Source organism: Ischnura elegans, chromosome 12, assembly GCF_921293095.1.
Source record: "Ischnura elegans chromosome 12, ioIscEleg1.1, whole genome shotgun sequence".
Lineage (NCBI taxonomy): Eukaryota > Metazoa > Arthropoda > Insecta > Odonata > Coenagrionidae > Ischnura > Ischnura elegans.
In genome coordinates this window covers 61313987-61338223 of record NC_060257.1, presented here as the reverse complement: position 1 = coordinate 61338223, position 24237 = coordinate 61313987, and the positions used below count along the sequence as shown (strand labels likewise).

General features: G+C 36.6%; 2 protein-coding genes across 13 annotated transcripts in view; one reads left to right on the top strand and one right to left on the bottom strand.

Annotated features, from left to right (window-relative positions):
- The window catches only part of LOC124168997 (rho guanine nucleotide exchange factor 18), a 165263-nt gene extending 143237 nt beyond the window's left edge, over positions 1-22026 (top strand). For 11 of the 12 annotated variants that reach the window (XM_046547446.1, XM_046547453.1, XM_046547452.1 and 8 more), the window contains 11 exons: positions 977-1131; positions 1234-1366; positions 1654-1811; positions 3008-3117; positions 4570-4590; positions 11050-11231; positions 11349-11529; positions 12336-12484; positions 14037-14233; positions 18291-18498; positions 19490-22026. In XM_046547446.1, coding sequence (XP_046403402.1) covers positions 977-1131; positions 1234-1366; positions 1654-1811; positions 3008-3117; positions 4570-4590; positions 11050-11231; positions 11349-11529; positions 12336-12484; positions 14037-14233; positions 18291-18498; positions 19490-20374 — 2379 coding nt within the window. In that variant the 3' untranslated portion in view covers positions 20375-22026. The remainder of the gene's footprint in view (positions 1-976; positions 1132-1233; positions 1367-1653; positions 1812-3007; positions 3118-4569; positions 4591-11049; positions 11232-11348; positions 11530-12335; positions 12485-14036; positions 14234-18290; positions 18499-19489) is intronic. The other variant, XM_046547447.1, reaches the window with a different exon arrangement.
- Positions 21975-24204, bottom strand: LOC124169000 (tRNA (adenine(37)-N6)-methyltransferase). The gene is made up of 4 exons (XM_046547457.1): positions 24030-24204; positions 23548-23889; positions 23241-23398; positions 21975-23137 (listed from the first exon to the last, which is right to left on the bottom strand). The coding sequence occupies exons 1-4, from the start codon at positions 24119-24121 to the stop codon at positions 22341-22343; spliced, it is 1389 nt and encodes a 462-aa protein (XP_046403413.1). The 5' UTR covers positions 24122-24204; the 3' UTR covers positions 21975-22340.
- Positions 24205-24237: the final 33 nt, after the last annotated feature.

Genomic DNA, 24237 nt, shown 5'->3' with positions numbered 1-24237 from the left:
CGTACAACATCCAGCCTTACATAGCCAACAGTAGTGTGAGGGAAGGAGGGGGTTGGGCATTGTTGGTTGAATGGAGGGTCAAAACACAAAGTATAAAAGCTGGGGGGAGGGGAGAGGCAGATAGAAGGTTAGTTGGTAATGAGGTTAATGGGGGGGGAGGAGGATTGTCAAGGAAGAAGTCAGATTTTAAAACAGTAGACGTGGAAACTAGTTGACAGCTAATAATAAAAAGTTTGTGGAATAGTACTGGGTTTTGTTTCATCATGACCAAATAATTTAATCGGCCTTATTTTATTTTCCTGCTCTAATTTTCTCTCTCTCTCTGGGTCATTCTGCAAGACTTGGATGTGTTCAAGAGAGTAGTTTCTTGGCCATCAAGAATCAAGTTGAGTTTGGTGTAAGGGGGTGATATCAGATTGGCACTTGTGCGAATGCCATCCAGTATTTTTGGAGCCTACCGGCTGCCAGACTCCCAAGTCCTGGCCAGCGGCACATTTAGGGGAGGGAGGTCACAGGGGTCATGACACCCCCAAATTTTGTTTATATTGGAATACAAAACATTTTCAATGCCCCTAAGCAAATTTCATCTGTTGTGAAGGATAAATTGAAATTTTAGACTCCAAAATGTGTAAAAAGTGGGTTTAAAAAAATTTTTACCTGGGAAGGAAAGAAAATTAGCAAAAATATGCCGTGAGAAACTTGGCTTTCTCAATGGAATCATTCCAAATAATATGTGGAATAATAAATTATTTTTGTTTTTAATATTTGTTTGAAGTACTTAAAATCATTGTTTTCACTAAACCCTGATGAGGTAGTCTTTGGTTGGGTTTCACTTGGGTAGATAAAGTTTTGATCAGGTATAAAACATTTAAATCTTCTAATCCTCAAATTCAAATTCAAAATATTTGTATCGCCTATAACACTGTCCAATAAAAACCAAGCCATTTATTTACATCGCTCTTTTCTGTAATTGCAGGAGATTCTCGTTGAAGTAGATGCTCAGGTTGCTGAAAAAGAGAAGGAAGACAGGAAAATAGAAATATATAATAGGATAGATGCAAAGTCTTTTACAATTCATCGAGGTATGAAGTTTAAAAAGTCTGATATATTATCAGCAAACAGAAAATTAAGGTACTTCATCATTCCAGTTATACCATTTCAATGAGTCAGTCATCACGTTTGTCAAGGAATGTTGTTTTAGGTTATTTACTCATTACTTTCATGTTCTTTCAGGTTTGAGGGTGTTGCAATGTTGATGCAGGGTCGAAGCAAGATGCAAGTAGTACTTGTTATAGTTCTCTCCGATGTTTTATTTTTTCTCCAAGAAAATAATCATAAGTATTCATTTTTTACACCAGACAATAAGGTGAGTTTACGTATTGTAGGTATAATGATAGTAAGTAACGTAACATTGTAGGTATAAAGACCGAAGTAAGATAAGATAGCCTTGGTAATATGTAGTTTTTATAAATTTAACTAGAACTTACAAATTGTTTTTTTGAAGATAGTCATAGGTTTTGCAAATTTTCTGGTGTCTAATTCTCTTTGTTGTGGATATGAATTTACTGATGGTGCTACTGAATTACTGATAATGATAGCCTGCCGAAGAAGCTTCTTTCCTGCTATTTCATTTCCTGATTTTTTATATTTTAGGCTGGGGTTGTATCACTCCAAAAACTTCTTGTGAGAGAAAAGGCTGGACAAGAATCTCGAGGAATATATCTTATATCTTCTAATCCTGCTGATCCTGAAATGTTTGAACTTAAAGTTCATAAGCCAAAAGAAAAGCAAGTTTGGATTGAGGCTATTAGGTAGGCATCCTTTTTTGTTCTTTATTTAATATGGATTTAGTTCTGAGCCATAATTGATTTCTGTAATTTAGGATGATGCATAGACAAAGCTGTTGCCGAAAAAAAATTACACCAGTTCTTTAGCTTTGTTCTTGAGTTCTTGAAGCCAATAAGAATTGGTTTTGAAATAATTGGTACAAATAACATAAGCTGAGGGAAACATTTGTATGGTCCACAGTTTTTTTAACCAAGTTAGGTTTTGACAAACTTAAGTCGTTTTGTCGACTCTTTAGTCGGTAATTGGTGCGTAAACTAATTTGAAAACTCATCATTCATTAAAAATATAGGATGCATTAATAGAGTGTGGCTGAATACCTTATTTATGTTCTTTAAAGTCCAATGGCTTACTTAAGTTCAAGTATGGCACATAACTAGGTGTATTACCGTATTTCTCCGAACTGTGAGACACCTCTTGACGGAGTGTGATACAACCTAGAATGTAATCTGGGCGATGACCCTGGCCGCCTATGCCGCGTCATAGAATTCATTAAGAAAACTGGTCTTGTGAATTGGATTTGATTGGCTTGATCAATATTGTCAACAGTGCCGCACTAAACTGAAATTAAAGTATATGCTTAAGTCGCAATTTGATTGCGCGTGGTGCTAATGACCTTAGCTGTCAACGCACCCATAACCCCAAACCTACTACTACTACTCCGAATATAGTCCCCCTCTTAATATAGTCCCCCCCCCCCCCAATTTTGAGGCTTGAGTTTCGGGAAAATTTTCGAAAAATGGGTTTGAATATAGTCCCCCCTCTACTTTTACTACGGGCATTTTTGGAAAAAAAGGGGGCTATATTGGCCCCTATTGGGGCTATATTCAGACAAGTACGGTAATTTAACCCATATCCTTATTGCTTAATCTTTCATGCTTCTTCCTTCTAAATTATTAAAGCCTGGAAGCAACAATTTTGTAGAAATATATCTTACACAATTTTTACCAACTAGTTACTGAAGTTTAGTTATATTATGGATCCAGTTACTTGTATGATAACTTGAAATGTTATGCTTGGTTGTTTTCGAACAAATTGACATTTTCTCCCTTATCTAATGATTAATCAAAGCAGTATTAATTTTATCTTAATTTTTTTCCAAGGTCTGATGATTGTTAATTTTTGATCTTGTAGTAATTGATTATGTTTTTTTGTGTGACAGATCTGCTGTTCAAAACTGCCCTGAGGATGAAGAAGAAAGCCTGCTGTTGAGCTCAGAGGAGAAGAGAAAATTGCTCGATGCCAAACATTCTCAAATACGCCAGCTAGTTGGTATGTGTGCTGACTTCGAGTCCTCTTTCATCATTTAAAAAAATTTGTTTGCTGTTTCACCACTTAAACTGATAGTTTTTCAGTGGTGTTGATATTTTCGATGATTATATCATGGGCATGTCGCATGGAAAGTGCCATGAAGGGTAAAATCCAATCAGTTGAAGCCTTTTCTTTGGATATCTTGCATCATGATATTTGCAGTACCCATTTGTATTTTTATTGAATGAATTTAATATGTACACATGTAAATAATTCCTTGGTTTTGGAGAGTGGAGTTGATTTGGCCTTTTGGATTTTGGAGTTTCTTCGTTATTTTCGTCTGGAGAGCTTTCCATGTACATGAGGCTGTATCAAGTTTTTATGTCTTCTGCATGGAATAGTGGTTGAAGCAGCAAACTGTTGTGCTAGTTTTAATGATAGATATAACTTAATGTGATAAGTTCCTTAATTAATTGCCCATAGCTTAAAGGTTTTCTCACTCTAAGCGCTGAAAAAAACTTTTTTTTGTTTAAATTTGGTTAGCAAGTCAGTTAAAAGTCCCCCTTAGCTTTACCAGCTATTTTGGGGAATGTACGAGTTTGAAGTGATTCCTAATTTTTTAAATATTTACAATCAGAATCTTCTTTAATTGTTCAAGTCTCTTTAGGCTCAAATTTTTTCCTCATCACTGCTTCTTAGCAAGCTGTTAGTAAGATATTAATGGTTAGTCATGTTCACTTAATTTTCTCTGGATGATCTATTGATACCTCTTAATAATTATAATTTATTTGGGTACAATTTCAATTCTAATTCTCATGGTACTTTGGTGAAGCTATAACTCAGTTTATTTTATTCGTTAAATAGTCTTGCATGGTAATTGTTTGCCCATTTTCAATTTAAAAAAAAGTTTACCTGTAGAAATATATCCATTTTAATCTCCACCTTTGAATTAAATTTCTGGCTACTGATAAATTTAATGAAGTGATTTTTTTAACTGTGCAAATTCAGTCAAATGTATATGTTAAGCTCCATGAAAATTTAGCATAATGTCAGTATCGTGTGTATCATATTCGTTAATTTAATTTTGTAAATAATGTTTATTTAAGGGCTCACCATTTATCTATACATATTGGTTAATCGTAATTGAGCAGAAAATAAAGTGAATTATCTGATTTTAAGTTATGTCATTTCCTATCTGTTTCAATTACAAGTAAAAAATTTGTGAAGTCTCAGTCATTCATAGACATTTGAATGAAGATATATTTAATTGGATTTCACCCAATTGGCACAAATGAAAGTTTTGCATATATCTTTCAATTGATATTCTACATGTTGCCATGTCTGTTTGATTTACATTGATTAATTTGGGTTTGAAATGCATTGGTTTCTTCTGATTGATTGGGAATAGTTTAATTTTGTTTGCCATTGATCTGAATTTTAATAAGTTTCCTCTGTTTGCATATAATTCCTAAGGCAGCAGTATGGGATTCGAAGGTAATCTGTTCACGTTACGTTGTGTATGGAATGAATCAATGGCCGTCTTGCTGATTGCTGGCTTTACGTTACCTTTCATGTAATTTTTTAATTTTAATGTTAACTTTTGCATGGCCCTAGGAAGAGCTGCAGATACATATTGATGAAGTTAGTAGTGTATAATTTTTCCACTCATAAAGCGAAAGCAATTCTGGATTGACAGCATGAGGATGTTTTAGTACATTACCAATTGAATTTACCTCTTGATCCATGCCTGGCTCTGCCTTTATCTTGGGATTAAAAAGTGATTATTTATTATTATAGTTGTTATAAAGTTAACCCTTTCCTGCCGGTGCCTACAGTTGGAAAACGTTTTTCTTGCCACGAATGGCATGAGAATATTTTAAACCTCTCTGGACGGAGTTCTTTTTTGGGGTGGAGTTACCCTGATATTTTCGCTCCTCAGATTAGGGACCCAGCCCAGCCTGTCCCTTACCCTGGCCACTGGTCTAGACCCTCTAACCATATCATAGCACGAATTCACGGTCAACTTATTGCATTACCGGTGTTTTTTTCTACTAAACATTGTATGTATTTAATTTTCAATCATTTACTCTTCTGGAAGACTTACTAACATTTTTTTAGCTTTGTGGAATTTTAAACGGATTTCTAGTGTTAGTAACAGCAAAGTTAGTAAATATTAGGTAATAAAGCTTTTAGTCTGAAAGTCCTTTATTTTTAATGCTAAAATTTTGATTAAAAATTGCTTACTCACAGAACAAAGCAAAGAGTTCATTTCGAAGTAAAAAATTGTAGTATGCAACAAAATATAGCATCAAAAAAACAATAGACAGTATAACCACTTTGCAACGGATTCCTGCGGTGAGGATGATCATAAATGCGTGAGAGGGTCTGGCTTAACTGCTGAGAAGTGGCCCTAAGGTCTCGTGAAGCTGGGTCTCAGGGTGGGCTTGAATACATCAGACAGTTGCTACCTCAGCGCTTACTTCCCTTCCCTTGCGTCGGCCAGAGCTGACGTCTGGTCGTTTGGGTTGAAAAATCTGCGACAGCTACACCCGATGTGAGGTGTTCTGCATTTGAAAATGCTCGTTGGCTCCACCCAACATCTGGTGCGAAAGGGTTAAAATTGTAGTTTTTAGAAACAGTGGAGTTTTTAATTAATGATTATTTATCACTATGGTAGTTGTAAAAGTTAAAGTTGTAGTTCCCAGGAGCAGTAGAGATTTAGGCTGCTATTCTGAATGGAGGGGTCATAATCACTGTGGGTCATAATTCCACCCTTCATTTTAGCTTAGTTTGGTATTCTGAATGGAACTGGGTATTAAAAAGCTTGGGAAAATAATCAGGGAGTTTGTAGCCTGCCCTATATGGAAGCTCTGCTTTTTCTGGTATGAAAACCTTTTGGATCAGTTTTTGCAGCTAATGAGAAGTCAGCTGTCAAAACGGTTTTATGATCTTTCTTTCTTTAATGTAATACTCCTGATAAATGTTAAATGGTATAAGTTATCTTAAAATATTAATGGTAGCGTTCAATTTTAGTTGCGTAGTGTGAATTGTGTGGGAAAGTATCCTTATCTCAATAACCTAATCTTTAATTACGAGTTGTGTCATATACTTGGTCAAAATTATAGCAAATAGTAAACTATGCAGAAACAGCTGTGAACATGTGAATCTAACGCTAGTGAATCGTGTGGAAAGAAGTGTCATCTTACCACTTGATTAATGTATTCATGTAAGTTGGGTTGGGTATGCTTGCTAAAACTCTCAACTGTGCTGATAAATTGAATGTTAATTGTGAGAGAAACGATTTTTCTCAAAGGCAATAATTTGTAGTCAACTTGATAGAAGTTGCATAAAACTCGTATGCAAATTGCTTATGTGTGGAAACTTAATTATTATTCAGAGTTTTCCATGTTATCAGGCAAGTATACAATAAGCCGACTGATCGAGAAATATTTCAATAAAATTTCAGTTTTGTAGAAAGTAGCGAATCATGTGTGGTAAAGAAGTTAGGCTCAAAGTATATACTGTAAGTCTCCTGTATATGATCAAGATACATTGCGAGACCTTGTTCGAAAATTGAAAAACCTATGCCAGGCATCGGAAAGTTTCGTTTTCATGCTACATGCAGCACAGAATAACAATTTTGCATTAACGCATGATCGTCATGAACTGTTCCAGCTCCGTGTATATCGTTATACATATTGGCCAGTTCTGAGATTGGGCAATTAATTGTCACGTGGCCACCCAGGTCAGATGGTCACCCAGGATGTCGAATTACAACTGCGCTACAGAAAGTCTTGAGAATTACGACTTTTGTCAGAATATAAGCCACAATTACTCCGTTTAGAATACCGAATTCTGATTGGATCTTAATAGTCCTGAAGATTTTCTCTTTACCTGCAATCTTTACTAACAGCAAGTGCGTAATCCCATCCAGAATAGCATCCTTAACCTAGGCATTAATAATCTGCCATGAGTGTGAATGAGTGAAAGAACTTAGTTTTGTTATTCTTGCTGGCAAAAGTAGACCTTGAAAGATTAATATCAGGTGCTCTTTCTGTATTGCTATACCGTATTTCTCCGAGCATAGTCCCCCTCTGAATATAGTCCCCCCCCTAATTTTGAGGCCTCAGTTTCAGGAAAAAAAAATGCTTGAATATAGTACCCCTTTACTTTTACCATGAGCATTTTTGGAAGCAAAGGACTCTATTCAGATAAATACGGTAATTTAACAATACATTATATGTAGTTGCTTGATTGTTGGAGCTCAGAAAATTATTCATAGGTAGTGTGATGGTGAATTAATGTTCCTCAGCAGCTAAATTAGAATAAATATCATTATTATACAAACATAAAACCGGGGAGACAGCATATTTTGGGGGAATTATTGACAGTAGTAAATATGTTGAATAATAATCAACTGGGTGGGTAATAATCTAACCATGTTAGGATCTTGGCCTTGTGATTGATGCTTTATGATTCCCCTTTGTTAATAATTGGGGTATACATTATTATAGTTCAGTGTATATCAACCACCTTTTTACTCAGTATGTTACAATTTTTTAGATGCCATTCTAGTATAGTTTTCAAATCATTAAGATTCATATAGATATTTTTGAACTAGGTAATGTCCATTGGCATAATTCTGTATAAGAGAAATGCGAAGTGTGTTTACTCTGGTAAATGAAATTGAAAATCTTTGTGTATGTCGACAGTATTACTACTCAATCAATATTAATACTGTGGTCATACACTAAGTATTTAAATTTTATTTATCATTGCAATATGTTTCACATCATCATGCCGAACACCGTTGAATACATGTGTTTACTCTGCTTATGGAAAGGGAGTCTGCCAGTTGTGTTCTCGTTAATTTATTTAATATGTGAAGGAAGCTGAAATCCATTGAGAAATGTTGCTTTTTGGATTTGGAATCTGTTCTTTAATGGTATATTTTGATTGTTAGTTTGTATGTAGTTTCAATCTCCTGTTGAATGTTCTATTTTTCTTGATGTTGTCTTCCAATTTAGCATACCTGTTTGAAAGCTAAGTTATGGCTTCACTGTTGTTATATTCTTCTACATATTAATGTGATTGGTGCATGTATCGTGAGGGCATCGATGTACATGTGTCATAATAAACACTCCGTTGTACTCAATTAAAATACTCTTGAAATGATTTGCATGTTGAGTAAACAATGTTCATATTTTTCGGTCTACTTAAGATAGTTATGATGCTTGTAAGTAATTTTTGAATGTAGTCTATTTGTATTGATACATAATGCAGTAAATTTAACATTGAATGTAGAAGATATTGCTAACCTGCCTCTCGGTGCAGGTCATTGAGAGGTAATCATTTAAGAGATTCAAGTTTTTTAAAACGAAACCATCTAATCCTCATATTTATATCGTATTCATAATATCTAGACTTATGCCTTCAAATTTAATATTTGTTAATTATTTTCAAATTTTATATCTTTTATCCATCTATGCATGTAGTGTCGAATTTTTCTGTGTAAAATCAAGTTGCTCGACTTGAAGCACTTAATATTCCTGTCGATTTTGTTCCATTATCTTAAGAATTTGACTTAAAGAAGGTAGGATTAGAGATAATTCAAGTACTGTCATTCTGTCTAAAGTCAGACAGTTCTAAAATTTATTTTTATTTAATGAACGTTTTCATTAAATTTCTCTTACACATGTTTTGGTAGAATTTTTGAATCGATAATGAATCAATTTATGTATTGTTGCAATTCTAGTGAATCCCATCAAACAAAACATTCAAACATCTTTCAAACTTGAACTGTTAACCCTTTCACTGCTGTGAATGTACTTTTTCTTCCTCCCTGCCTTCATGTGCTCAGCACTTTCGCTGAAGCACTCCGAAGGGTTGCTAATCCAGGACCCTTTCCTCGACAAGCTCACCCTCGCTGGCCCGTCTCGTTGACCCTCCAAGTGGGGGGCCTCCCTCCCCAAAAGTGACTGCTCTGACTGCATTTTGAAAATCTATCAATCAATCCGACTGTCAAAAAATGATTGTTTGCATCGCACTCCTGCCAATCAAGCAATCAAGAACGTCTTAGAACCGTGTTTCTGCAATGAAAAATAATGATTTTGTTAACTTTGCTAAAATGGCCATTTTCTGGTGGTCTGTTTCCACATTTTTAGCAAAGTTAACAAAATCATTACTTTTCATCGCAGAAACACTGGTTACTTGATTGCTTGATTGGCAGGAGTGCGATACAATCATTTTTTTGATTGTTGTAGATTTATTGGTCCGTTATAATACATGGTCTTGACAATGTAGTCACCACGGAAAGACTGCCGGTTTGTGTACAGCAAACAACACTCTACCACAAGTGGCAGCACCGACACATATGTGGCGACATCTATACGACATACATACAACATTGATAATCAGATTGATTGATAGATTTTCAAAATGCAGTCAGAGCGGTCACTTTTGGGGAGGGAGGCCCTCTGCTTGGAGGGTTGACGAGACGGGCCAGCGCGAGTGAGCTCGTCAAGGAAAGGGCCCTGGATTTGCGACCCTTCGGAGGGTGTACCACGCCCATCCTGGAAGTACCTGCTCAATGGCCCCACGAAATGCATGTTAACCTTTTCGCCACATGTGAGGGGAAGGTTTTCGGAGATTGAACAGCAGTGAAAGGGTTAAGGTTGTGGAAATAATGAAAATAGAAATCTAGTAGCTAGATCAGGTATACCAGGTGGTCATCATGACTGAACATTCAACAAATGAAAATAACTTTTATGTTAACATGGTAATTTTATGCAAGCGTATTTCATTTTATAACTGTCATAAACTCTACCAAAAGTACAGAAAACTTGATCATCAAATTCAAAGAAGCCTACTGATACATTTAAGGTGACTAGCTATGATGATAGAGGAACATAGATTTGCAGCTACATTACCAATGCAGAAATTAGTGTATATTATTTTAAATGAAAGGCAGCTGAATTAGTTACTCAATCTTACAATTAAAAAAATATTTCTATTCAGTTATAATTGCCTTGACTCATTGAAAACGATATTATTTGTTGGTATGATGTATTATTTATGTGTACAATTTATCCCAAAAAAATCATAGTCTCCTTCAAGTTCTGAGTTTTGGGTTGCTAGCACATCTATGCCAGAGCCATTTCAGAAAAATCAATCTGCTATTGAAATTCGTTAACAACTTTCTTTTTCTTGAGGTATTTATTATGGTTGTACATATTGGTTCTCTTAGTATGTGCATTAAAGGATTTGGCAGGGAACCAATTATTTAAATATTTGTTTAAGCATTTACAGATTGGCATGTAGCTATTCAGGTATCTTCCTCCCAAATTATTACAAGACACCTCACAGTGTGTGATATGTTTTGTAATTACATATTTAGGGTGGAAGTCAATCTTTTACTGCCATTGGAAAAAAAATGTAGAAAATTAGCTTGTTAGAATATAGTTTAGCGATTTAGAAAGAAGTCACTCTAATTGAAGGTATTAGCAGAAATGAATTTTGGTTGGTTCAAGTATTCATGGAAGAACACCATTGTAGATTTGAATGGAGCATGCATATGAGAGCATTAGTGATATGTTAGTGAGTTCAGTTTACCTATAAGGCACATAGATAATTAACTAATAAGATAGACAGTGCAGTGAATTTATATTAGGCATGTCAGTGTGAACTTTTATGCCTCTGAGATGATGAATTTGAGGAAATTACTGGACTGTAGTTTGATAAATTCAATGTCATTACTGTAACATTAGAAATTTGAATTTTTTGGTTTGATTTGGCATAGAATTGGAGCTGTGAAGTTATCCCACCATGTTGCAATCATTGAGTCCATATTTCATTTGAAGGGTGATGGAAATGCATGTAGAATTTAGTTGTATTTATGTGCACAGATAGGCATTGGGTGTTGAGTCTAAAGTTGTGCTTGTTATTTTTCAACAGGTATCTTGAGGCAAAAAGATGTGGAGCAGGCATTGATTCTAGAGGAGAAAATGGCTTTGCAGTTGAAGTTGCTGGCAACGGCTGGTCATGGGAATTTGCCAGAACCACCCAATTATTGCCACCTGGTGACTGAAGATGCAGATAACAACATCATGTGGAAGGAAGTTATTTCTGCTGTTCAGGTTAGAATTATTTTGCTTCTTTTCGAGAATTTAATGTTTTTCAGTTTTATTTTTGGTACTCCTCTGCTGTTTTTTTCATCTGCTAATAATATATTTTTCTATTCTTTTACAATTCAGGAAGTAAGTCTACTTGCAAGCTCTCTGTATGCATCTGGAACCAATCTTTCAAGGAGTGTTAGTTCCGTCGGCGAGCATCAGAGTGAAGCATATGTTTCACCCACATTACCCAAACGGGCAGAGACATTTGGTGGCTTTGACAATGCAAACAAAGAAAGCCCTGTTACAAATACTCCAAAAGGTAAGATAGTGATTTTTATTGTCTATGTCTACTCACATCATTGTGAGCAATTCCTTCCCTCAAGGAAAATTTCTCCCTTAACCAGAACTCTAATGACATCACCAACCATTGAAAAGTAGACATCAACTCGTGTTAAATTCTTATGAAGGCTTCCGCAGGTTGATGTTAATGAAGATGTAGATCTTCTGGGCTTTACCCCATGTCGGTCCATTCATCTTCTGGACGACAATTTTGCTGGCATTGTAGTCAGCTTATTCAGGTAACTGAAGTATCAATGTAGCATCTTTTCTGCATTTTGTATCCTAGCTGCTAATCAAGTCGCTTCTGATTGGCTGTTGCCAATATCCAAGTACATAGCAATCTCCAACTGCCATTCAAGAGCTAGGACTATTAGCAACTGCCAATCAGGAGAAAATTTACAGATAGCTAGGATATAGAAGTTGGAAAAGATGCTGCATTGTTTTTCAGTGACCTGAAGAAGCCGTTGGCAATGTCGGTGAAACCGTTGTCTGGGAGAAATGAAGACATATGCAAAATAAAGCCCGGAAGGTCTTTATTCATCTTCATCAACTCTCGTGTTTTTCTATACTTAACTTGCAGGATAATGATTGAATGGGGTGTATGTTTTTGCCATACCTTATCTTTCTCTTCCTTCTATTATATTATTTCAATGAATTTCGATTTTGGGTGCAAGTGCTTTTATCGGTTTCTCTCCATCACCTCTTTGAGAATTCCCTACCATTAGAATTGATAATCAAAGCTCTATTGTACATCTGTGACTCACGTAAGAATAATTTTTTTTGCAGCTGTGCCTAAGAAAAATGCCCAGAAGGATCAAGATCCACACTCTCCAAGTCAGGATGTGGATGTCTCATCATCAGGGAAGGAAAGTACGCAAGTAGGCAGTTTGAAAGATGGCCTTCCACCTGCACCACCATCATCAAAGCTTCCTCCGGTATGGAAAATTCATCAGGCTTATGGGGATGAATAACTTATGCCTAACTGTTCATTTTTTGTGACTATTTAATTACTTTCTTACTGTCGGCATCAAAATGATGTGCCGCTGTACTTTGCAAATATATATCTGGACTACAGTGCATGCCATAATAATGAATAATGCGTCATTTTATAGGAAATTCTATTCTTAATTCCAATTTATTTTTTGTTTGATAAAAATTCAAAAATCAAGACCCTCGAGCGCAATAAATGACTCCGCGCACCATAAAATTAGCCGTTTTGTTAACTTCATGAACTTTGTAACTCAACCTTGGGAAAACTACATCATCTACTACGTTCATCTTCCACAATAAGTTGTAAACATTAATGCAGATTAACGAAATGTCTTCTGCGTATCTGAAGAGTGCATATTTTGTTGTGAAATTACGAAAATGTTTAGGAATACATAGTATTTAAACATTAAAAATCATCGTCTTATATGTGAACCCGTTGAGATAGCGAAAAGGCCAAACAATTTCAATAGGGAGGATGGATATAACCTCAGCCGCTTATGGAGAGGGTTCTTGGCCCAATCTAATGACCAACGGCTATCGGCTTCTGTGAAAATTCAAATCAAAATGGGTTAACTAAACCTATATAAGATCAGGACGAGAACGGTTTCCCTCCTCTACTCTTGAAAACGCACAAAAAAAAGTCGGAAGAGTGAAATGTTGAGCAGATACTGTTACCTATGCAGCATTTCCCGAAAGCAACCACCAACATTAAACCCAATAGATATGCTACTACCCAAAAAAAATTATCAACATCTATAATACCCACTAAAACTTCAAGAGATAAATGCTGTTGACAGTATTGAAGTGTGGTCAATTAAAGTTTGCATTCAGTTCCTTGTAACGTTTTGACAATTTTTTTAATCTACCTCATGGCTGAGAACTTCATTGGAAAACTTTTTGATTACAAAAAAAACCATCAAAATAGTATTTCACTAATTAGTATCTTATTAGTACATACTAACTCAATGGTTGTTATTGTTGTTATCGATATGTACAAGTTTTGAACCAAGTTCTAAGCCATGAGGATAACTGTAAATTTCTTGAAACGTTTGCAAAAAATTACAATGCGAACATAAATTGATCAAACCTCAAGATTATGTAAAAAAATTATATTAAATTAGTGGTGAAAAAGTGAATTTGATATGCAAAGGTAATTTTTAATTCCATCATCTTGAAATTTACTGTATTTTTTACATTCAACATTTGCCTACAGGTTGTATATCTAAATTTGAAAATTGACCTCAGTATTTTTTTATGTGAAAAATTTATTTAAGATACAGGATAACCCGAACTCCTTAAACCCTGAAAATTTTGAAATAATAACATAAGTCTTGAATAAATAATAAGTGAAAAATGACAAAAAGAAACAACGGGTTGATTATGGTGATGAGTGTTGCATCCTCTTTTAAGTATTTTCTCATGTGTTTGATGTTGAGCTTTTCATCATATGAAAAGAATGCTTGTTTGAATGATGTTAACTTTAATAAATTTTTACAGGATAAATTGATGTGGCGCAATGCAATGATTTCATCAGTCTCACCTGGAGTCATTGGTTCGAATCTGGTGGACAACGCATCAGAGTTACCTGCCCTCCTTAGCCTCGGCCGAGAGCAACAGTTGGCTGCTGTACAGCTTTCACATTATGTGTATACACTTTTATGTATTATTTCTCAACAGATGACTTCAATTGATAGGTAAGAAAAAAGGACTGAAGCCACTGTTACACCCTCTTCCATTCCACCTTGTGTGTTGTTTCTGCCTTAAGGTAGTTAGATTGCCTCGGTAAAGGTAACAGGAATTTGATGAAAGTTTGGCCACATATTCTTTGAAAGACGAAATTTTAATTTTCCAGGGAAAATGCAAATCCCATGTGCCGTTTTAGAAATATTTGATGGTGATATTAGGATAATTTAACATGGGCTTTTATTGAGAAATACGGTTTTTTCATGCTAGCGAAGCTGTTTGTAACAAGACATTGTTGAGATGGCATTTTTGCAGGGAAAGTATAAGTTCATGATGAAATAAGAGAGATATTTGCAAAAAACTGGCAAGATGGCCGCCGGGATCTCTGGTACCAACATTTCAAAATGAAAACCACTATGCCAAGTTGTATTGTAAACAGTTCAGTGTGCAGAGGTTTGAAGCAGTGTTGAAACCAGTCAGTTTGACTACTGTAAATACCTTTTAAAAATATTTTTGACGTTTGCATTATGCTGAGGTGCAAAATTGCACTCACATTTAATTCCTAATTATGTTTTCTTTTGTTTAAATTTTTTTGGCAACTCTTTTGCGTTAATAATACGTAGACCAAGTACATCACTTGACTTCAGCGGATGCAGCTCTTACTACCTTAACCCTTTTGGGAGAATTTGTAGGTTCGGCCTTAAAAAATTACTGGCTGACCTGGTGAACTTCGTACCGCCTAATAATCAATGAGCATTTCAGTTACACCATTTATAAATCAAGAGTGGATGCACAGATTTGAATAATTTTTAACTTATTAAGATAAATTAAGATAAAATCTTTAAAACTGAGAAAAATAAGGATTACAATGGATTGTTCGAAAGAAATTTTCTTTATTCAATCCACATGGGTTAGATTGAATAAAGAAAATATAAAAAAGAGATAAAGAAGTAAAAAAAAAGAGAATAAAGAAAAAACTTAGGAAATTTTAGACGTAAGTGTTTTATAGACTTAGAAATAGTATATAGACATAGAAGTTAATAAAGTCAAAATTGTATGCATTCAGTGGTTGACCTATGGATGTTGTTAACCGTGAAAGAAATTTTTTTAGGTCCAAGTCTGTTGCCCTATCTTGGGGCAAGTTCACGCAATACTAGACCGATGCTTGACTGATGCTCAAAATCTGGTGAGAATAGTCCCAAGGAGCAACATTAATATGACTTGTGGCTCACTAGTTAAAAGACTGCTCGCAAAAATTGATCTGCGTAAATGTGCCACCCTGCCATGTGCCATCTACCCTTCACATTCGGGTTTTTCTCTAATATAGCCTAATATGAATTTTCTGAAGCTAATTTTTTTGCATATTCTCTTAACCCCTTCCACTTCTATTTATTTTCTAAATATCTTGTTTGTATTCTCTATTTATTTTTTCCGTGGTTCCCTTTAAATGGAATGTTAAGTAATAAAATGATATTTTGTAGTTTGTAATCAAGGTAGAACTGTGAAATAATGATTATTATTTAATATTGTCAAGTATCTAGTTAAATACATCGAGAACACAGCTATCGCTTCTCGTATAAAATTATTCAGTTACCTCCGAAGCATCATATTTCATGAAATATGTGTTATTTACGTACACAATGGATGTCTTAACATTGTAAATTTTTCAAAGTACAGTAAAACCTCTATGTAGTGAACCTCTTTACATCATAAACCTCCATACATCATACCACCCCTATGGTCCCGTCTGATTTACATGTAAATTTTTAGGAAAACCTCTTTGTAGTGAACCTCTTTATATCGTAAAACCTCCACTTGTCATACCAAGGAGATACCACTGAAACAGCCTAACGACCTCCGTAAATCGTACCGAGATAACAAGAGACCATTGATGCAGCCGTGATTATGTGTACATGGAGTGACATTTTCAGCGATAAATGTTTCACCCTTTCTTTTTTCTTTTACCCCTTTAATATGCTGTAATTTTCACGTTAATCATTAGTTGTGGCCATTTTGTTCAATATGAGAGCATACCTTACAGTAAATAAGAAAAAAGGTATCCAACTACCCCAATCATTTTAAGTGACTGTTGAATTGATAGAGATCACATCATTTTCTCTCAAATCGTGGTAAAAATCAAGCGATAGCGTTCCCTTTCTGTAATTATTAAGTAATAAATATGTGTTCACTGATGAATGCATGTGTATTTAAACACATAACTATGATGGTTTAAAAGACAGTAGTGCCTTTCAATTCCAAAGGATATGAAAAAATGGTGCCTATCACTAAAACCTCTCTATAGTGAACCTCCATACTTCAAATTGCCTAAATTTTGGTCCCTTCCATTACGATGTAAAGAGGTTTTACTGTATTTGTATTGTTCCCCTAAATGGTGCTAAAATTATGAAAATTCGATGACGAGATACTCGCGTCATTTCGCGATTTGGCATTGGAAGTTCATGACGAGCTAGACTCGTCATTTCAGCACAAGCAGTTAATACGTATGGGTACCTATGTAAAAGCATGGCAGGCTATAAAATACATTTGCTAAAGCTACATGAAGCACAAAAAATAAAGGCGCAAGTGTAAAAATACCCGCTGGCAACATTAGAATTAAATTAATTCTGTCAAACATATGTATAATAATGAAAGATCTCATACTTTCCTAGTTAATTAAGTGGCTACACTTCATTTTAGTTTTCAAGTCACTCAACACAAAAAAAACTCAAGAATACCTCTAGTTCAGTCAATCCCAACCCTGTAAGTCCATTAGGCACATCAGCTGTAGCCTTTTGCCTGTACAGTGTAAACTCTTTTTGTGTCATTTCAATGACCTCTTATGAATACTTCTCACACTATGTCCAAGCAGGGCTGAGGACAGCCAAGTTCCTCAAGCTCAAGGAGCTTAAGTAAGACTTGTGTCCACAGCTACTGCAGCCTAATTGAGTTATGCTTTTTTCTTGACCTAGTCATTTTCTGGATAGATTTTGGTATTATTTTGATCAAATAGCTATCCCTTTTTGCTCGTAGATTTGTTGTCTATTTATCTTCGCAGTTTTATAATAGTTCAGTAATAATCACTGGCTCAAACATTGCGTGAATACCCCAGTAGGTATGGCTAAGGAATGTTGAAGACCCATGTGGTGTGCCTGAGCAGCTGCTTTGTTACCAGGGCTGGATTTTCCTGTTGGCTAATTAGGCTTATATAGAGTGGTTTCCTATTTTTTTTAATCGAAAGGTTATTACTCCTGGAGTACATATTTCACGCTTTTAAATTTTAAAATGACGACATGTATTTATCGCGATTAAATAAAAAATGAAAATTTTCAAGCGCGCGAAAACGCGACGGCTAAGTACGAATGCGGGGAAAATCCTGTGTAACGTCATTCTGGTTCCAGCTGCCACCGTGTGAGGCCACCTTGGTGCGAGGCTATGAGTGCCGATACGATGCAGGCTGCTAGCAGGTAACAGAGTACCTCGCTAGCAGGTAGTGCTTGGCTTAAATAAGGATTATTAATACCCTATCAATTGAAGGAAACTTTCCGACACTAGGCAATATTAATAGGTGATTATTAAGAGATGTTTCTCTGAGCTCCTTGCCACATACATGCATTTGTAATCTCAGATGATGTAAAATGCTTAACCACTTGTATAGCATCTAGGTTCCTGTGATGTCACGTTGAGTGGCATCGCATGGGTGCCAATCTGGCCTTTTTCAAATGAGGTTAAAATTGACCATTAACTTTTGCCTAAACTGGGATTTATAGAACCAAATAATTTGTGTATTTTGAATACACTAATTTTGGGAAACGAATCGTAATCAATGCCTTTCGTTTTCTTTGATGAAGGAAACTACCCTAATAGGGTCCATTAAAAATGTATTTGTTAAAATCAATGTTTGGTTCTTTGGTTTTAGTAATAGGAGGTGAAAGTGCCTCATAAGTGGAATAGCCCGAGGCCTCTTTTTGTCTAAAGCCACCCCTGTGTGTAACAGTGATTACAAAATTGTGTTGACCTGTAATAATGGGATTATGTTTCAGTATATGATATGTTCGAATTGGTCTTTAGTTTGCAGGCTCAGTTGTCAGCTTGCAAGGCTCAGTTGAATCAAGAAGATGGTCGAGAGCGACGTCCTATTTATAGACACAACCAGCAGTTGGAAGAACTCCGCAATCTGCAAGACAGGTTAAGTCAAGAGAAGGAGGCGTGGCAGAGAGAGCGTGAAGTTGAAGAGAGGGATGTTGAGGAGAAGAAAGCGGAGCTATCACGATTACAGGTACGTGGGAAAGCTTCTGCCAAAAGATGAGTTTTAGCTTAAGAAATTTATTTACCAATCACTCCCCCTTAACCCTGGTTTTCCTGTTTAATCATTGCCATTTTATATCTTGAGCCTTACTACAACTTTGTATGTAGTTCATCCTCTAATGTTAAAAAAAAATTCCTTCTGTATTAACTTGTTTCGACTTTAAGCAAAGGAACAGAAGAGTTATGAAAAAATAATAATTGTTTTGTTTTGGCATTGTCATTTTTTACCCTTAAGTAAACTTTTACCTTTAATTTTGCTTGATGATTCTAATTCTCATTTCTTATATGTAGTTGAGCATCCTCAGGGCTTACATTTTTGTTCGGATTGTTTTGGTAACCAAGTAATGTATTAACAAATGTTTCTTGGTTATCAAAACAATCTGATTGAAAACTTAAGACCTGAGGATTCGCAAATAAAGAATTGCAATGTTGGTAGTAAAAGTCAATAAATGATTACCTCAATGACCAAATCTCAATTCATAACATCATCACCTCCCTAATATTGCCCAATCCACAAACTTCTTCTCTTGCATGAGAATATGTAGTGATGGGCCAAATGCAAGCGAGTATGCAATAACATGTGATTCGCTCTGCGTGCGCGGCTCACTCTTTGAGCAAGATTTGCTCTATGTGAAGCACACCTCCATGTGCTTCCTCTCCGTAACACCCTTTGTTCATAGAGCACCCTCCTGGCCAATTATTTTTTTAGGAATTTTTTTAAGAGAACACTCCATTCCTTTTCAGCATGTATTGTAATGCCTTTAAAACTTTACAATCCATTAGTTTTAAGTAAACTCTCAGTTATAAATTATATCAAATTTGATTCCTTGATTATGTATAATTTGTAAAAGAGGTCCGTGCGGACGTCTCTGCATGGGGAGGGGCGTGACCCTCATGTTCCCCATAGGTATCTGCCGCCACCATAAAGTGCTTTATCTCATTTGCTCTCCTTTCTCTCCTAGGAGCAAATTCGAGCCGACCAGGCAGATATCGCCCAGCAGAGGGAACAACTTTACAGGAAAATGGAGATTCTGACTAGTCAGGGTATACTTATAAGTCCTAACATGCCCGTCGTTACGTCAGTCCCTCATGAAGAGCCTTCTTCGAGTGTGGATATCCCGAGTTCCGCACCCCAGAAATCTGGGAATGGAGACTCACCTTTGCCGACGCCCTCTCCACCCGGGAATGACGGTAGGCGGACTCTGAAAGGGGAAGGGAAGTGGAAAGGCTCGTCTTCACTCAACTTGGGCCCTGCGCAAGGGAAGGCATCCCTGCCTCTAAACCTGATCAGTGCCACCAATCAGCAGAAAGCGGCGCAGGGGGTGGTACAAGTGAAACAGCAATTACCTCTCAAGTTGGCCACCAAACTGGGAGCCAGTGGTAGTAGTGGTATATTGCCTGGGGGGGTCGTGGTTGGGCCGTCAAGGGATGGTGTCCAGCAGATCCTGCCACTAAGACTCAGTCAGGCCGCGGCAGGCAGTGGGGGAGGCGCTCCGAGCGAAGTTACGAAAAAAGGCCATCTGGCTGGTGCCAGTAGTGGTCTCCCATACCAGAGGCTAAGCCTAGGTCGTCCTGTCGCCACCAAAGCAGAGGAGAGTAGCGTACCCAGTGGATCTGCCACGTTACCATCGCAACCAACTCATGTACGCACGGGCAGCAGTCCGGCCATGATGCAGAATACAGAATCTCAGCAGGCATCTGGCTCTGTGAGTGGAAGTGGTGGCGGACGTACTGACACGTACCCAAAAGCTCGGGAAAAATACAGAGTGACGAGTCCAGATTCTGCGCCGCGGCCAAAAGCAGGCTCGGTCCCGGCGGCATCCGATGAGGAAGTCATTTTTTTCTGACGTACAATAAGTTTAATTGCCAGCCTTTGTGTGACAATCGGAATTCTTTTTGGGGGTGGCATAATTGTGAAGAGAAATTTTGCTCTGGTAATTGATTTACTAACAAAATGGTTTCATGTTATATTTGTATGTCATATTCTTGTTTTCCTCCGTTTTTATATGTCAGGATGATATTTTTATCATAATTTACTATGTAGTTTTAATGCCCCTTGTGGCATGTTTTTAGCATGTGTACAAGACTTGTTATATTCTTGATGTGCCGTGTTGGGCACTTGATGTAGTTGTTAGTGTTAAATAATTAAACATTGTTGAACTCTTTACATTTTATCTGACTGATTCAGACTGCAATCTTTGTGTGATTTTGTGTGATATGTTTTTTCAGTACTTTTTAATGTCTCAGTTATGTTTTATCTCGATGATTATGCAGATTTCCTTGGGAAAGGTTCAGAGAACATTTTCATTGATAATGTGAAAATTTGTCGGTAGATCATAGTGAATGTCTCATTGTTCAAGCAGCCATTTTGTGAATGAGCATTTTATAGAAAAACCTTTGATCTTCATCAGTTAACTAATCATTTCTTGTCATTCTTGATGAGATGCTACCTACCCAGTGTTGTTTTCCAATTGTATTTCGCAATTGGTCTTACACTTCTTGGTGATGGTCTTTCATTCCTTATTTAGTACACTAAAGATAAAGTCTGCTTTTTATACTTATATTTACTTTGTAGATAATGCACTGTCTTCCCATATGCATGTTAATAATAAGGGAAGGGACATGCAATGGACTGTTTGTACCTCTTTAAAACAATTAAGACAATAGTTTGCTTGAGTGGAAGGTCGGTGATTGATCATATTTTTTCCAATTATCTCGATATTTTTACTCAAGTAAATGAGGTTTAAGAAGGAATTATCAGGATGTTAATGCAATGTTTTTATTGTGTACAATCGTGAACTTATTACTTTTGGCACTGTTAATATATACTAAAGCTATAACTGTGAAATCGCAGGGGTGTGTTGGTATACAAAAAAGGCCTACTTGTGCATGTCTTTCCATTTGTGTAGTAAAAAAATAATATTTTTGTAAGGTTCCTCATTCTTCCACTGGTGTAAAGCAATTCTATGCAATAAGTTGAATTCTTGTGGTGTCTGAGCTCACCCTTTCCTTGTGCTCAAAGCTTTACCTATGGATGTGTGCTCATATGTTCATATTCTGTGTTCATTTGATGGCTGAGACCTTATTAAGTGTGAATGTGTGTTCCTCCCTCCTCGTAATAGCTGATTCTTATCATTCCTCATTTTTCTGGGATCAATTGTTATCAGGAATATCCTAGAGGGATATGTCAAAGTATTATATGTAACATAGTGAAATCATATTGTATCCTTAATTTGATACAAATTTTGAGAAATTGCAATAGTTATTGTGCAAATTAATGATGAGTTGTGTTAGAGATAATTATAATTTCATTATATTAAAAGTGAACTTTTAAGTCTTTGTACCCCAGTTGATTTTGATGATTAACAGCACCTGTTGGACAAAATTCCAGTTAGGAATTGGACAATCACCTGTGTTGCTTTAGAATCAGGAATTGTGACAACAAAATGTAAATAACTTATTTATTGTAAATAAACAATTGTATACATCTTAATGTTAACATTTAGTGTCTTCAATTTACTGTGATAACAGAAAGCTTTAAATCCAAAAGTGTATATACAAACATTGCAATGCTACAGCAAAAGTTTCTGCAGAGTGCATTACCAAACCCTAATTTTCATGTATTGCAGAATGATATGGAAAAAATAAGCAATCACATGGAATTAGTAGGAAGAAGAATGACTAGCAGTATCATCATATTTACCCCTTTCATGCAAAGCTTTGAGATCAAGATTGACAAATTACATTCGTCACTTGCAAGTGTGAAAGACTTAAAAAAAAAAGATTTAATCAGATATGCCACCATGAGTACAATTATTCATAACCGTGTATTCGACACTGCCACTCCAACAAATCACATTCGCACTTACGATTTGAAGACCGAATCTGAGATACAGTTACAGTTCTGGTATTGTCATCAAATTTACACCTAACATGGAAATTATGAATCAAGAATGTATAAGTCTGTCCAACCCACTTTTCACGCACATATATAGAACGAGGATCTTCACTGAGGACACTCTCTATTGCTCTTTTTAATGTATTTTCGCATGGTATGCCAGCAGTATCGTTTTCATGACCATCACCATCTACTACATTTAGCCTTGTCAATTCTTTCAGCTGTCCTTCAGCTCTTCCGCTAAATTCAACTGAGAGCTTTGGCAAAGGAGGCTTGGATATCCAGAGTGGCACTGTCACATTGTCGGGGGCTAATCTTCCTAATTCCTCATCAATCCCTGGCGAAGGGGATGGACTTACACTCAAGTTGTTGGAATTCACAGCCGAGGCCTGGCCGGCAGAATTAATTCCATCCTCTTCTCCATCCGGGGCTTCCCTTTCACACTCAAATCCCAAAGCAACATTAGAATTACTTAGCGATTCAGAAGAGGAATGCTTGAGCTGAGATTCAAGATTTACCCCAAGAGTATTCATAGCCTTTTCTCGGTCTTCAAGTTCTCTTCCATCCATCATACGCCCAACAGTTACTTCCTCCAAGCCACAATCAGAACTGTTAAAACCACTCGGACAATCATACTCGGGGATATAGGGCTTGATATCAAGAACTGGGGTACCATCCACCATGTCCACGCCGGAGAAGTACACGGATGACCCTAAAAACAAACAAGACAATTAATGATAAGTCTAATTTTACACGAATAATTATTTTGCAACCAGGGCTAATGGGCGTGCATTTGTAGCTGCTGGGACACTTACCATCAACTTTATCAATTTTAACCAATGACAAGCCGATGGGCGATGGTCTATGAGGGGATCGAGTCCCAAACAAACCCACTCTACTACCATTAAGCCTTGGGGGCGTCACCTTAGCTCGGCAATGGGTAGATTCGTTCTTATGAAAGTAAAACAGTATCCTAAAACAGAAAAAGTCACGGTCGTAACGTCAAATGCTTGATATTAATTTCCGGCGGGTGCATATGATCCTCCTCCGCTTAGCAGTATCCAAAGGTAGATTACAGCAATTCTAAATAAATTATCTGCAATACATAACCTAATGACTTACCACATATGAGAAAAAAGTTCAATCCCTTCCAAGGAATGCTCTGGATTGGTGAAGACATGATTAAAAATTTTCAAAACTCCCTGACTTTGTTTACAAACACCGGGCTGGCGGGGAGTTCCTCGTTTTTGTGGAAACCAAGTCGAAACAATTCCAATAGGCTGAAGCGACAAGGGCTTCTCACAGGTGTCAGAAGGTTCTTGTTGCTTCTTTTCTGGCAAAAATCTTGAGGGCGCACCCTCTGCCGACTTAGATTGGCATTCGTGGCACTTCCATGATTTCAAAGTTTCTTGGATCCTCTGTACATCTTTATGATGGGCGAACGTCAAGGATTTTATCTGCTGCCTATAACAGATCATTAATAGAAGAGCATGCAGCAAATCAATGATGTCAGTCTTAATTAAGTTGTCAGATAGTGAACGAGTAGCGCACGAAGTCAATCCGATTCATTGCCAAAAATGAGTTAAACTGCTATCCGAACCCACCTTAAATTATTTATTTCGCTCCTTGCGACACTTAACTGATTTTTTAGCAAAATATATTCGTCCTCTACTTGCTTACAAGGACTCGCCGCCATGTTATTACGAATTCCGACTATGCGTTGTTTATTCGAGTTATGGCGTCTGGCGACCAATGTTGATACTGATTTCCATGGCGTATTGCTTTATAGAGCATTGCAGGTCATGTTCGTTC

Bases quoted from the DNA above. Each gene is read 5' to 3' on its own strand.
- LOC124169000 (XM_046547457.1), bottom strand. From the start codon at position 24,121: ATGGCGGCGAGTCCTTGTAAGCAAGTAGAGGACGAATATATTTTGCTA. The intron at 23,890-24,029 runs GTGGGTTCGGAT...GATCTGTTATAG, and splicing joins AGCGAAATAAATAATTTAAG to GCAGCAGATAAAATCCTTGA. The intron at 23,399-23,547 runs GTAAGTCATTAG...TTTCTGTTTTAG, and splicing joins GAACTTTTTTCTCATATGTG to GATACTGTTTTACTTTCATA.